The sequence below is a fragment of the Myiozetetes cayanensis genome, unplaced genomic scaffold (genome assembly GCF_022539395.1).
Source record: "Myiozetetes cayanensis isolate MyiCay16 unplaced genomic scaffold, myiCay2020 scf2-11, whole genome shotgun sequence".
Classification (NCBI taxonomy): domain Eukaryota; kingdom Metazoa; phylum Chordata; class Aves; order Passeriformes; family Tyrannidae; genus Myiozetetes; species Myiozetetes cayanensis.
In genome coordinates this window covers 5958760-5972259 of record NW_026087411.1, presented here as the reverse complement: position 1 = coordinate 5972259, position 13500 = coordinate 5958760, and the positions used below count along the sequence as shown (strand labels likewise).

The 13500-nt window shown below is 52.5% G+C and overlaps 1 protein-coding gene across 4 annotated transcripts; it reads right to left on the bottom strand.

The window, feature by feature from the left end:
* Window positions 1–35: 35 nt before the first annotated feature.
* On the bottom strand, window positions 36–12557 carry CEP68 (centrosomal protein 68). 4 transcript variants are annotated; one of them, XM_050314614.1, is made up of 7 exons: window positions 12486–12557; window positions 5528–5959; window positions 3583–5019; window positions 2299–2421; window positions 2025–2121; window positions 1042–1197; window positions 36–427 (listed from the first exon to the last, which is right to left on the bottom strand). In XM_050314614.1, exons 2-7 carry the CDS (start codon window positions 5909–5911, stop codon window positions 393–395), a joined length of 2232 nt encoding a protein of 743 aa, XP_050170571.1. In that variant the 5' UTR covers window positions 5912–5959; window positions 12486–12557; the 3' UTR covers window positions 36–392. The 4 variants fall into 4 exon arrangements, with proteins under 4 accessions (XP_050170571.1, XP_050170568.1, XP_050170570.1 ...); XM_050314611.1 differs by lacking the exon at window positions 12486–12557 and adding an exon at window positions 8073–8836; XM_050314613.1 differs by lacking the exon at window positions 12486–12557 and adding an exon at window positions 8116–8836.
* Between the last annotated feature and the right edge of the window lie 943 nt (window positions 12558–13500).

The window sequence follows — 13500 nt, the reverse complement described above, 5'->3', positions numbered from 1 at the left end:
TTTTGACGAGCATAAACAAAACATGAGAGCGGGGCTATTAAAATCACACGGCTTTACTTGGCAGGGAGCTGCATGGCAACACTATGGATTACTCAGTTAAAAAGCTCTGTTCCTGACGTCCTGCTAACACACAGAACAGGCCACTTCAGTAAAGAAAGGAAAGCTATGTTAAGAAAACAAACCAGAAAAAGGGCAGCTGTACGTTCCTTACACCACTCCAACCATCCCAGCAGCAGAGCACCTGCTGTGCAACACACCTTTCTCAGGCCCTGGTGCAAACCACAGTGACATCAGCCCAGGTGGGCTCGCTGAACACGTTTTGGCATCTCTGCAAGTGGTGATGGAGCTGTTTTGGTGCTTGCTGCAGTCCTTCACAGCCCTCCCAAGACTGGCTAACCAAGTCCATGTCTGACAGAGGCAGCATCATCTGAAATAAAAAGGGGTTTGTTTGTTATTGTACTTCAGCTGCAGTTTAACAGAGAAAAACCTTCATTCTCTGCTTGCACAGTGTATAGGGTACAGCTGAGTATAGGTATCAATTAAACAAAAAACAAACACTACTTAAGATATTATCCTCTTGTGAGAGGCTGACACTCCTGAAACACTTGTCTCTCCAGTTTTATTTGAAGGAAGACGGTCAAGAAACCAGCAAACAAGTTTTGTAGCCCCTATTTTACCCCTGAATTCAATTGCTTCCCTTTCCCACAAATAATCGTGGCAACCACAATGTTTCTGAGAAAACACAAAGCCAAAAAAGACCCCTTCCTCATCCTGCCTCTGCTGCACAAGGGATGTGTGGGGAGCAGCTGCCTGTGCTGGATGCTGCTGTCCCCCGACGCTCCCTGCCGGGTCCCTCGAGGACCTGCTCAGTTAAAGGTGACAGGGCATCCATTTTGAGACCTCCCTTGCTTTCCAAACATCACATTCTAAGAAATAACAATAGACCCTGACGTGTAGTGTTTGCTAATTTAGGTGTTTCTCTTCCTACGCTTCCTTCCCTCTTCCCCCACCGCAGAAAGGATGGTTTGCTCCTCTGCTTACCCACGGGGCAGCTTTTTGCTGCATCTCCCTCATCCTCCACCTCGTCCTTGCCCTGCACAGGACCCACAGCAGCAAGAATGGACTGGTACAGGTGCTCTGCGTGGCTTTCCAGCTCCTCCGACTGCTTTGCGATCAAACCCAGCGTGTCTTTCAGAGCTGGAAAACAAAAAAACATGAATGGAGGTGGTAGTAATGTGGTAATTCAATGTCTGTAAGAGCAAAGAGAGAGTTCTGCTCACCCAAGCAGAGCTTTTGAAGGAAATGGAGTGTTAGAAATCAATAATCTGATGTTCACCCTGTCAACACTGTGATGCAGTTTGGAGGGGGTGGGAAGCGACTTAGGAGGCTCCAGGTTAATGAAGATGCAGAAATAGGGGGTCCTAAGGGAAACCTTTGGGACTGGGTAAGAAAGCCCATCCATAACACAGCACTCGGCCTCTAAAGTCCCTTTAGTGACTGCAGGTACAGCCCACCCTTTAGAGATCCCTTGAGCAGGATGCACCAGGTCACCAAAGCAACTGCTCTACACACACGGCACCAGCCGGGCTGGTGTGCCCAGACTGGCTGCTGACACCAGCACAGGATGCACCGAGTGCAAACCGGGTGTGAAAATCACCCTCTCCTGCCCTGGAAAACAGCATCTCCTCCCAGCTCCACCCACAGCCCAGCGGGAGCTGGCCATGCTGCCACTGGGATAACCTAAAGGACCCCTAGGAGGCAGGAACATCCATCACCCTTGATGGATGGCAGGGCCCAAGGCCAGGGTCAAAGCACAGTGCAGCCAAAGTGCTCGGGAGTAATGGCTTCAAACCTCCACCTCACCTCCAGGTCTCTGGGCAGCAAGAGAAGTGTAAAACCCTTCTCCTTCCCACTGCTGACCCATCTCCAGCCACATGGAGCCAGGAATTTTAGGGGGCAGATGCTATACCACCATCACCGGCTGTGTCCAGATCAGTCCCACTCAAGTGCTCCTCCCTCCTCACCTGGGGAATTCGATGCCATGCAGTCCAGGAGAGCTTCTCCCCTCTCCAGCACGCTCTCTGTCAGGCTCCGGTGGTTGGCCACATCCTTCCTAAACTCCTGGCGAGGAAAGGAGAGGAGCAGCATCGCTTAAAACGGTTTTTGGAAGAGACACGGGTTGCCCAGGGAACAGTTTCCCCTGAGCAGGTTCCTGGTGCTCCCAAATTTGTCTTTGTTAGCCCAATGCATCCTGGAGCATTCCAGCAGTGGAGAGGGGGAAGCAAAGCCAATACCCACCAGGTAGCGGTGCAGCGATGCCGTCACGCTCCCGGCATCCGGCGAGGGGGGCACCCAGCTGCCGGTGACATCGGCCACGTCGTACAGCCAGCGGATCAGCTCTTCCAGCTGGCAGCAGAACATCTACTCAACAAAGCAATAAAAAAGGGGTCACAGATCTATTGCTGCAACAAGAGACGGGGCAGGGACAGGAACAGGTGAGCCAGCGGCGTTCCGGAAAGCACCTGCTCCCTGCTCCGCCTCTCCCCCCAGCACACAAACATCCCTGAGCTTGGGAAACCCAAGGGTCGGCAGAAAAAAAGGCAAAAGCCAACTTAAACTCCTAAAGAGTCCCCCCCACACCACCGTGTGGCAAGAATTGAGGGTCACCATGAAATTCCTGCACGGAGAGGTGCTGGAAGCTGGTAGCACCCATGCAGAAGGAAGAGGTTTGCCTCTGCCACCTCCCAGCCTAAGAGACACCCTCCTCCTCCTCCTCCTCAACAGAGCTGTGCAGTTAATTTGCAGTTGCTTTTCCCCAGGGGTTTGTCTCGTTCAATTAAGTGCTTTCATTTATTTTTAAAGCGTCTCAGTAAGGGATTATTTTTGTAAGATGCTGCATGAAACCCAGGGGCCTCTGCTGGCACTGAAACCAGACCCAAGCCCTGCTCCTGCTCCTCAGGGGTTTGCCATAAAGCTGAGCTGCTTTTCCCTGGCAATCTGGGGTGACAGATACAGAAGAAACCCTTATAAATCAGCAGAGTTATTCCCATACAGGAGGAGGAGATGAGTTTGCAGCTATGTGAGTGATAATCATCACTCTCCTGCAAACAGCCCAGCGTCACTTCCAAATTCATCCCAGCACTGGGGTGGGGAAGAAGATGGAGAGGAAGGTGGGGAGCAATGCCTGCTTGCCAGGGAGCAGAGCACTGGTGGCAGGATGGCCATGAGAGACATCATTTGCCCAAAATATAAAAATTCTCAAAATAACCAGGAAACTCCTCAGTTGCTGCAGCTCCTGCCTCTTCCCTGGTGCAGCAGCACTGCAGGATGGGGGGAAGCTGAGAGCCACATCTCTGCCGAGCCTGGCCCTGTGATACTGAGCCCCAGGAAAAGCTAGACAGGCTCTTGCTCCATCAGAAGGAATTATCTGCTCCGGTGATCCCCCCTGCATAAATTAGTACCAGCTGCCAGGCAGCACAACATCATGCAGCACGGGAAGCCTTAACTAATTGTGCCGTAAAGACCAGGCACGTTTTATGCGAGATCTTCCCACAGTAAACTTTATTTCTGGTCTCAGCCTACCTTGACACACTGGACAAGGGATTCACTCTGCTGGCTCTTCACTGGATGCCCCTTGACCCGTGGTTCATTTCGGCACATCCCGTCCAACGTGTCCCTGAGGCCGGCCGGTAGATGAAGCCCCTGGAGGGGATCCCTATGGATCCAGCCACACGATTCTGTGCTTTCCCAGCTGGGCTTTCGAGAGCTGCAGGGCTGCCACCGCCCAGCATAACCTTCAGTGTTCCCCCTCTTGTCCCCACCACTCGCTTCTCCAAAAGGAGCCAGCCCAGATGAAAGGGGCTGCCTGTGACGTGGCAGGTTATGGTGGTCATGCCTGGGCGTCCTTACAGTTAAGGAAAGCCTGGACAGAAAATGAGCCAGCCTTTCCAGCTCCCGCAGTCTTGGAGGCAGGGAAAGAAATTCTTCATCCCCTTCCCACTCCTTTCTCAGGGGGAGCACACCTGTGATAGGTAAAAACCTAGCAGTGCTTTTCGCCTGCCTTGTGAGGTTTGGGAAATTGCTCCCTCTGGAACACCAGCTCCTCCCATCCACAGCAGGCTGTCCAGGTGAACTTGGCCCACCTGACTCCATCCTTACATCCTTAGCAAAACCTCTGGAAGGACGAGAGGAAGCACTTCTTGCAAAGGATGCTTTGGCAATAGGTGAGGGTTCGCAGAACAATCCAGCTCCTGAGCAGCCTCTTTCTCCAGGCCCCGGGGTGGAGAATCTCTCTGCAGAGGCCACCAATTCCCAACGCCCATTTTCTCTGCTTCCCTGAGCCTGCCCACCTCGGGGGCCGTGGATGCTGGTGGACCTCAGCGTGCCCTCAGGAGAGGCAGAATAGCTGTCCAGGCCTACTCCTGAGTCATGGAGGAAAGGCTCCGGCATCCTTCCCAGCTTGTACCTCGGCTTCAGCGGATAAGCATAATCCAGCAAGTCCTCATATTCTTTGTTGGGGTTCCAGTGGGGCGAGCAACGGTCTGGAGACGGGGGTAAGGAATCTGGGATGGCACAGGCCCAGTAATCGGCCTGGTAGGAGGAGACCTCCCGGATGCGCTCCACGGTGGCGCGGCAATCGAGGAAAGGCGCCCGCAGGGCCCTGCCTTCTGCTGCTCCCTGTTGGTACCACAGGTCCCTGGTGGCCACGGTGGCTGCTGGAGAAGAGACATCCACGCTGGCTGGCAAGCTTCCCAACGGCTCCTCGGAGAGGCCGCTCTTTCCCGAAGACAGAGCGGAGAGGCTCAACACGGAGCGGCTCCGCAGGGCGCTCCCGGGGCTGGGGGGGGTTTGGGGCTGCAGGAGCTCTGGGGTGGAGGGAAGTGAGGATTGGGCTCCCAGACTTTGTCTCCGACGGCCAATAGGGCTGTTGTGGCAGCTGCCAGCAAGGATGTTCTCCTCTGCAGAGCTGTGCCGGCTGGGAGGGCCGGATGCCGGATCCCAACGGCCCGATGGCTTCACCTGCTCAAGGACAGGGCGGAAAAGGAAAGGGAGAGAGAGACATGCACGAAATGAAGCAAAGCAACCAGACAAAGACATCCACACATATCCAGGATGTGGAGACAAAAGCCCAGCCCTGGACCTGCCATGAGCTGAGGCTGGAAGCGGAGCTCTCCGCCGTCTGTGGGACAGCCTGCAGCTGCTCAGAGCCCAGAGTGGGGCTTGATCTTAAGGAAAGGCATCTCGAGAGCTTGGGAGGCTGCAGGAGTCACTTGGCAGCAAGAGGCATTTATTTAAGGAGCACTGCCCTGAGGGACTTTCCAGCTCAGCAGTGGCAATATGGGAATGGAAGCAACAACTTGGGTGTTGGAGCCCCAGCCCTTTCCCACCACACATCCCGGGCAGGGGTGGGCACACTCCAGCAGGAAGAGATGGAAAGCCCTTGCTAGGAGAGCCCTGGCAAACGAGTCCCCACCTCGCCTGGGACCTCCTGGTGGTGCAGCAACACCTGCACACACAACCCGCTCACCTGCTGCTCTTCTGAGGAGAGGGACCAGTGGCTGACACGAGGAGGCGCGTCACCACCAGCAGCACCTCGACAAATCAGCGTCTCTTTCTCTGAAAGGTTTGCTCTTGTTCTGGGAAATCCGGGTGCAGGTGCTGAAGACACTTCTAGGTGGCAGCTGGAGCCTCCCTGCGTGACACCAGTGGCCAAGTGACCGTGTCTGCTGATTACCACATCTCTCCCTGGCGGGCTGGGCTTGGCTCCCTCTGCCCCTGAGAGCCGGTGCAGGCTGTCCGTCAGCTCCGGGCTGTCCACCTCCACCTCCGTGCAGTCCCAACTACCATCGTCCTCGGCATTCCCGCTGCTCAGAGAGACTTCAGAAAGGGATTTTCCCACATCCACGGCCATCTGGACAGAACTTCTTCTTCTGCAAGAGGACACCGAGCCTCGGGCTCTCTGGAATACACAGCGCACAGTAAGGGTAACTCACCATCCCCCCTCGTCTCCACGGCGAATAAAGAAACCGGCTTTGCCCCTAATAACGAAGAGCTCGAGCACCATCTGGGTCAGACCCTAAAATTCATAAAGGAGCATCTTGGTGTGTCAAGTGGGACAGAGGAAAGGGCAAACCCTCACACCTCAGCAGCGTTTCAAGGATGTGACACACACAGGGAAAATCCAACTAAAGCCCTGGCCACGCTGAGAACAAACCTGGGCTTGTTCTGGCAGAGTGCAACCAGAGCCCTGAATTAATGGCCCATTTCACCAACGGTTTCTGCACCACGAGGTCGCTGAGCCCAAATGAGACATCCTTAACTAGGACATAAAAGCACCTATGAGTGTGGCTGAGACCTGGGGGCTGCTGGGGTGGAGAGTTGAGTGTTTTTTAAAGATACAAATGATTCAAAACCTTGAAATGGAAGCAACCCAGAAGCAAGTAGATATAAAAAGTCAGAGTGGGAGGCAGGAGGCTGTAAAACTCAAACCTGCAGCTTCTACCTCAATTCACGAAATTAATTCCTTGTGAAATTAATTAATGGAAGTACTGTCTCGGCTGATGACATTTTCCCTTGCTGCAAAACCTTCTACCCGGAGGTATTCCACTCAAAGCCTGAGCCCTGGATGCTCCACGCGTGGAGATGCTCCACACACTCCCCTCCTGCTCCCCATGCTGGGCTTGAGTGAGGAGCTGCTGCAGGACAACCCATAAGCCAAGTCAAGGAGACCCAACACAGCCTCTTCCAGCAATTCCAGCCCAAACCAGTAGGAAAACGCCGTCAGAGTGGTTTTGCTGGGACTCACCCAGCCTGTGCCAACCGAGAGGCCATAAGGGAGCGCCACCAGCAAACTACAAAGAACTGTAAAAAAGAAAAAAAAAAAAAAAAAAGGAGGAAAGAAAGAATCCCCAAACAATACTTGGAAGTGGGAGACAAGCCGATACTCACTTAGCTCTTTTGTCACGAGTTTTATGATCCGCCCCTCTGGCGAGCGGGGTTTTCCCACGGGCAGAGCCCGTGCAGGGGAACAAAGAGCGGCGGGGACGACGCGCCGGGTCTCCAGGGGAGACCAAATCCCCACACAGACGGCTCTGCAGCTGCCTGCCCCCTTCCCGAGGGCCGGCAGCTAAATTCAGCGCGGCAGCAGCTGCGGGCAGGACGAGCCTGGGCTCTGCCAGCCCTCTCCGTCAGCCCCCACACCTGGAATTCACTGCCTGACTGCCACCAAACACAACCCCACGCACGTCGTGCTGTCACAAATCGTCAGCATCGCTCTCTTTCTGCCCCCGGAAAGGTTGTATATCCAAACAAAAAGGTGAGGTCACTGAGATAAACGTAATCAATAAACCTACTCCTGTGGCAGGGAGTGATTAAAAAAAAAATAATATATATATATATATAAAAAAGAAAGAAAAGCCTAAAAAGTGATGTTGAACATCTTTACCTCCATCAGATTTAGTGGCTCGAGTCAGGTATCAGCCAAGTTGTTTTTACAAGTATAAAAAAACCCAGGTAGAAGCTTGATCTTAAATCTGAAAAGGAAGTGTTAAGCAACATAAAATAAAAACTTGCAGGTCACGACCCATCTGTTATTTTCGTAACTGTGTGGAGGAGGGAAAAGGTTGAATAGTCTGAACTTAAGATCATTTGTTATCTTGTGGAGACAGCATGCAGTGATTTACATTTCTGTGATGCCACTGGTCTTTAAAAAAAAAGAGCAAGTGCTGGTTCACAGGTTCATTAAATCTCCAGAAGCTAATTGGAAGCTAAAAAGAAACCAGGAAACCTGCCAGTACACACGGGTGAGAGTAAATCTGCTTATTTCAGGATTTGTAAGGGTATTTAAAGGGACACCAGGGATCTCACTGCGTTTTCAAAAGTCTCTAATTCAGGCAGACGATTTCAATTAACTTCAGGGGGAGCTGGATAATACAGAACCACCCCTGGATGCGTACGAGACGGGGACGTCACACACATCCCGCACACAGAACAATCAGGCAAAAAGCCACATTTAACTGGCAGGACGTGCAACTCCCAACTACACAAACATCTAGAAAGCAAAAGTTCCTCACCATTTTCCAACAAACCCACAAAAACTCAGCGGCAGCGACGCACCAGGATCAGCCCTCAGGGCGGGAAGAAGCAATCCCAAATCCTCGGGCAGGACTGAAGAAGGGATGCAAGGACCACAGCTTTGGGCACGGTGGAGACTTTCCACTGGCCTCAAACGGGCGGGGAAACAGCCAAAAAACCCCAGCTACACCCGAGCCCTCGATTGTCCCGGCAGCGACACAGAAACAGGACCCGCGGGCGGGATTTTAGATAAGGCATGGAGACAAGGGAATGTTTCATTCATTCCAGCAGGGGAGGTCCGCAGGGATCTCTCCTGAAAGGCAATCCCTGAGCTCTTTCACGCCGTCAGGAGGGCCCTGCCGGCCCCAGAACGCCGCAGAATTCCCGGCGGACAAACGAGGGCTCTTATCCCATGGAGCGGCCCGCGGGTCTCGCCTGGCTCATGGAATTCGGCGAGCGCAGCGGATGCTGATGGAATTTCCGCCTCCCGCCAGCTCCGCTTTGGCTGGGGAGCATTTTGGGGGCTGTTTTCTGGGACAAACCCACACCGCTCTGGGCCTCTCAGATCCCGCGGGATCCGCGGTTTGGGATTTTTTTCCGCTGCTTTCCCTCTCTGCCCGAAAAGCCTTCCCGCGGCTGCAAAAAAAACACCACCCGGCAGTTAACCAAAAAGACAAGGAATAGCGGCAACGACACCGAGGAGGCGGCGCGCCCCGAGACGCCCCGCGCTGCCGGGCGCCGCGATTCCCAAGGGAAAATCCCCCGGGACCCTCGGGATCGGCCCCCGGGGCGCCCCTCAGGCCGCGCCCCGTCCCTCACTCACCGAGCGACGGCCGCGCCCCGCCCCCTCCGCGCGCGCAGCCAATGGGAGCGCCGGGTGGCGTAGGCGCGAGCGCCCCCGCGGCCCCGGCGGCCAATGGGAGCGGAGCGCGCGGGGCGGCCCCGCCCCTCGGCCGGCGCTGACCCCGCTCGCGGGAGGGGCGAGGCCCAATCCGCCAGACCACGCCCCCAGTCGGCCAGGCCACGCCCCCTGCCCCGGCCACGTCCCACCCCGGTCCCGATCCCGATCCCAATCCCGGTTTCGCTCGCGGTCCCCTTGTCACCGGCGACTTGAGGAGCGTCTCCCAGGACGCCCTTGAGCAGCTTGTCTCAACTCCGGGGCGTTTACTCGTATCCCATATATTGACCTTCCCGGGCGTTTCCGCGCTGCTCCAGGGCTGGGGAACCGCTAAAATTGGCACTGCGCGAGCCACGGGCGAGTGAATCCCGGCATCCTCCAAGCACAGCTGCAGGAGGAGGTCCCGGTGCAAGACCTCCCTCCGGAGTAGCGGAGGACACCCCCCCAAGAGGGTCTGTTTCAAGGATGATCCCTGTGGGATACCGGCCATGCCCTGCCCTTGGGGCGGATTTCTGGGAAGATCTTGGTGCCACACTTTAAAGCAGGGTGCTCTGGAGGTTGTTGGCCAGACCCTTCTTTGGTGGATGGAGCAGACATGTTCCCATATCCCAGAGAAAATACAAACCTTTCCCCTTGTTGCTGTGCATAGGCTGATTCTGGATTTTGTCTTTGTCACCTGCTCTGTGGCTTTCCTAGATATCTAGGAATAGCTTATCTATTTCCTAGACAACGCTGAAATTTCCTACAGGTCAGTTAACTGATAAAGCGCTTTTTGGACAACATTGTTGCCAGCTTTAGGCCAGGAAGGACCGAAGAGTCACACTCCTTGGTCCTGCACCACGTTCCAGCTCTGCCACCCCTGTGTTATGGTCCAGATTCCCAGTGGCTGTGACTCGGGTTTGTTCTGCTGAACTCAACGGTGCCAGCCCCATTTACATCCTGGAGGATCTTGCTTTTTGTCCCTGGAGAAACACAGTGGGAATACCTTCTTCAGGGTTGCTTCCCAAAGCGAAGCTGTAACGGTGCAGTATATATAACACGGTGGGTGCTCTCAGGAGAACTCACAGCCAAGAAAAAGCCCAGATCACCTCTGTTCCTGTGCACTATTTCTATATTTGGGGCCTCTTCGATGAACACTGCAGCAGGTCTTCCGGGTGGGCTGCACATCCCTCTGCCTCGAACGCAAGACTTTGGAGAGCCCGCTTTTTGCTGGAATTTTCACACAGGCAAAGCCCTTGTGAGAGAAAAGCCCTTTAAAATGCTGTTTATTGCTTATCCTCCAGGGAGCCGGCAGGGGCCGTGCTGATGCAGGCGAGTGGGAAGGCGGAAGCACACACGGATGGGTCATGATTCATCCCCAGGCTCGGCTGTTTTTAGCCGGGTTTAAATTACTCGCAGGCTGCCAGACATTGTTCTGGGAGCTGAATAGCACCCGGCTGCGGGCTCGGCCCCGGCAGGAAAGGTTCGTGTCCTGTTCCGCCCCCGATCAAACAAGTGCCAGGATGTCTACGAGAACAGCCAAAGGAGCCACAAAATCTTTCCCTCTCTCTCTCCCCTTGGGCTCACGCTGAGTGGGTGTCAATAAACAAGGGGGGGAAACCAACTGATGGTCTAAAAGAGAGATTATTAAAAAAATTCAGGGAAACAATACCGATTTTATTCTGCTGGCATCTGGCCCCCTTTGTTAGGAACTCTGCTGAAGAGAAACTGGCCTCTTTGATCAGTATTACAGGGTCAATCAAACTCAGACAAACTCCCACCCAAATTCACTCAAGGCTGGCAAAGACTAGCATGGATATTTTCGTGCTGATTTGCGACCTCAGGATTCTTTCAGACTTGGGTTTCTGCAGCAAAGACAACTGATTTCTCTGCATCTGTTGGATGCAACAATTCAACAGTAATCTCCCCACCTATGACTTGAACTAGACTTGCTTATCATGATCAGATTTGAAAACAGCGTATTTCTGGTACATGAGAAGCTACCTTCTTGGTGGGAATACCCATGGGTTTTGTACAGGACTGGATCCATCATGAACACCAGCTGTATGTATCCAGAGTTTTAATATGCCCATAACTGGTGACCTGCTGTTATCCAGAGTTTTTGACACATCGATTTGTTATTTCTTTCTGCCTTCGAGCGGTTTCAAGCTACAAGCCAGACAGTCAACACTCTGCCACGAAACCTGAAGCCTTGGAGGTGCACCATATGTTCTTGCAGGGCATCTGCACTATCTTCAGCATCAAATTTCAGTCTCGCAATGCAAGTGTCTGGGATGGATGAGATGTCAGCAAATTCAGGGCTTGGACCAAACCTACTTGTTCCCAGAGCATTCAGAGCAATATTAATTCGTCTTTTTACAAACTGCTCAGGAATCTGTTTGCTCTGCCTAACTCTGCCCTCTCTGAAAGGTGTTTACAGGCGTTTGTCCTTCCCTTCTTGTGGCTAACAACCCTTTTCTTTTCAGGATTTCCGCATCTTGAACCGTTCCACTTGTTTTCCTCTTGTTTCTCACTCTTTGGGCCCCATTTCTTTGAAGTTCAACACTGGTCCAAAACTCCAGCATGGGCTTGGCTATGATTAAGCAGAACTGGTGTGGTAGTCCAGACTTACACACCCTGGTACAGTATCTGCCTTATTCACAGCACGGGGCGTGGACTCCTGCTCCTGACTTACCATAACTTCCTGATCCTGCTCCTTAACCTACCCTTTCCCACACGTATTGGTGCAGTTAATCACTCTTATCTAGATTTATTCTTTCCAGCCTCTGTTTCCCAGACTCACTCTCAATTTTTTCTGATGTTGTCATGGATTTCAGCCCTACCCTTTTCCATTTTTCCCAGACCTTCTCCAGGTGGGACCTGCAGATTTTCTGTGTTCCAACATTTGTGTCACTAATCGGCTACTTATGGCCCTGGACCTACAGCAGGCCCCTGAGGATTCCAGTCATTCAGCTGGACAGCTGCCCTAGTAATGTCCAAATAAGCAGGTTCAAGCTCAGCCACGTTGCTTTAGCTTCTTTATAAAGCCATAAGGAGACTCACCAAAAGCCTGCAAAGTTTCCATCACTCTTCTAGATCATCATGGCAACTACTGCACTATTACTGGATATTTCCTAAAAAAGGCAGCTGCTGCTTTTTCTTCGTGATTTTGGAGAAGCCCCTAAAAATATGACATGTAAGGCAGGATTAATGAAGAACAGAGGGACATGTATTTCAGACTTCAGTCTATACACTTCAACACAGAAGTGTAGAGCAATGAACCCCAGTGGTAGCAGCTGGGCAATCCGAATTATTTACCACTTGGTTGCTTAGCTGGACCGAGAGGCGGGATTTAGCTCAAGGTCAAACAGAAGTTGCACTTCTCCTTTCTGGCCACACGATGTACCCATCACACCGTGAACAGCCTGGCCAGGCCACCGGCAAGAGCTGGTAGCTGCAAAAGCAGGTGTTTCAGGGGTTTGTATTCCTCAAAAGCATCTCCCTCCCCTCTATCCAGGCCCTTTGAAACACTCACACAGCTGCAGCTCAGGGCTGGGTGCCGTGGTGCAGAGAGGCCTGGATGGGATGGAGTTGGTGTGGTCCAGATGCTCCACCTTTCCTCCTGGGGGAAGGTGACACCTTGCTGTGAGAGAAAATAGAAACCAGACAGTCAAGAGGTGGCGGCAGCTTTTCATCAATGTGAATTATAATGGACAGATTAATTCCAAAGAATTCATTCCAAATGAACTGTTGGAATTTTACTTACTAAATGTGAGATTTCACTGTGAGATTTTACTGCTGCTTTGGGTGGTTCTAATTTGCTGGGATGTCTTGGCCCTTTGTCATTTGTATGTTGTCCTGAGCAGAATCAAGAGGCCCTTTGAAACCAGAGGTGGGATCTGCAGGAACCAGTTGTCAGCACAGAGATTTGCAAAAGAAATATTGGGGTTGGTAGAAGTGAAAATCTGGGTATGTAAGCGTAAGAAGAAACAGCAGAGCAGGGGGGGGATAAGAACAGCTTGAATTTATAACAAACACAATTCCCAGCAACACATTTGAGACTAATAATTTGAGCCACTGCTAAGATCACAGCACACACAACTCATTTGAGGGAGAGCCTCCTCTCTGACAGCAGGAGGGTGGCAGCATTGCACATCTCCCATTCCCCCTCCTGGCAGTCAGGCAGAAGAGGATCATCAGAAAACAACTATCTAATCTTAAAGATTATTAAAGAACTGTCCCAAAACTGGGAGGTTTGGTGACAGCCATCATCCCTTGTGGTGTATGTTGCACACAAGCGATCGTGGCCAACACTGAACCACCACGTTCTTGTTGCTTGTGGGAATGAAATCTCCGAGGGAACGAGTGCAGGCAGGTAAAATCATCTTAAAATGTAAATAAATGCTGTATTCCCCTTCTGTAAGATCTCCTACAAGGATTCAGTGATAGTCCCGTTAATGCTCATATTGGGGACATATCAGAGATCTCACTTTCAACAGATGTGCATATTTTAAAGGTGACCAGTCAGTGCAGCTATACCACACAACCTG

Excerpts from the sequence above, each read along its gene's own strand:
- CEP68 (XM_050314611.1), bottom strand. Across the intron at positions 5,020-5,527 it reads TCTCCTCAGAAGAGCAGCAG|GTGAAGCCATCGGGCCGTTG; the intron begins GTGAGCGGGTTG and ends GTCCTTGAGCAG. Across the intron at positions 2,122-2,298 it reads CATCGCTGCACCGCTACCTG|GAGTTTAGGAAGGATGTGGC; the intron begins GTGGGTATTGGC and ends TTTCCTCGCCAG.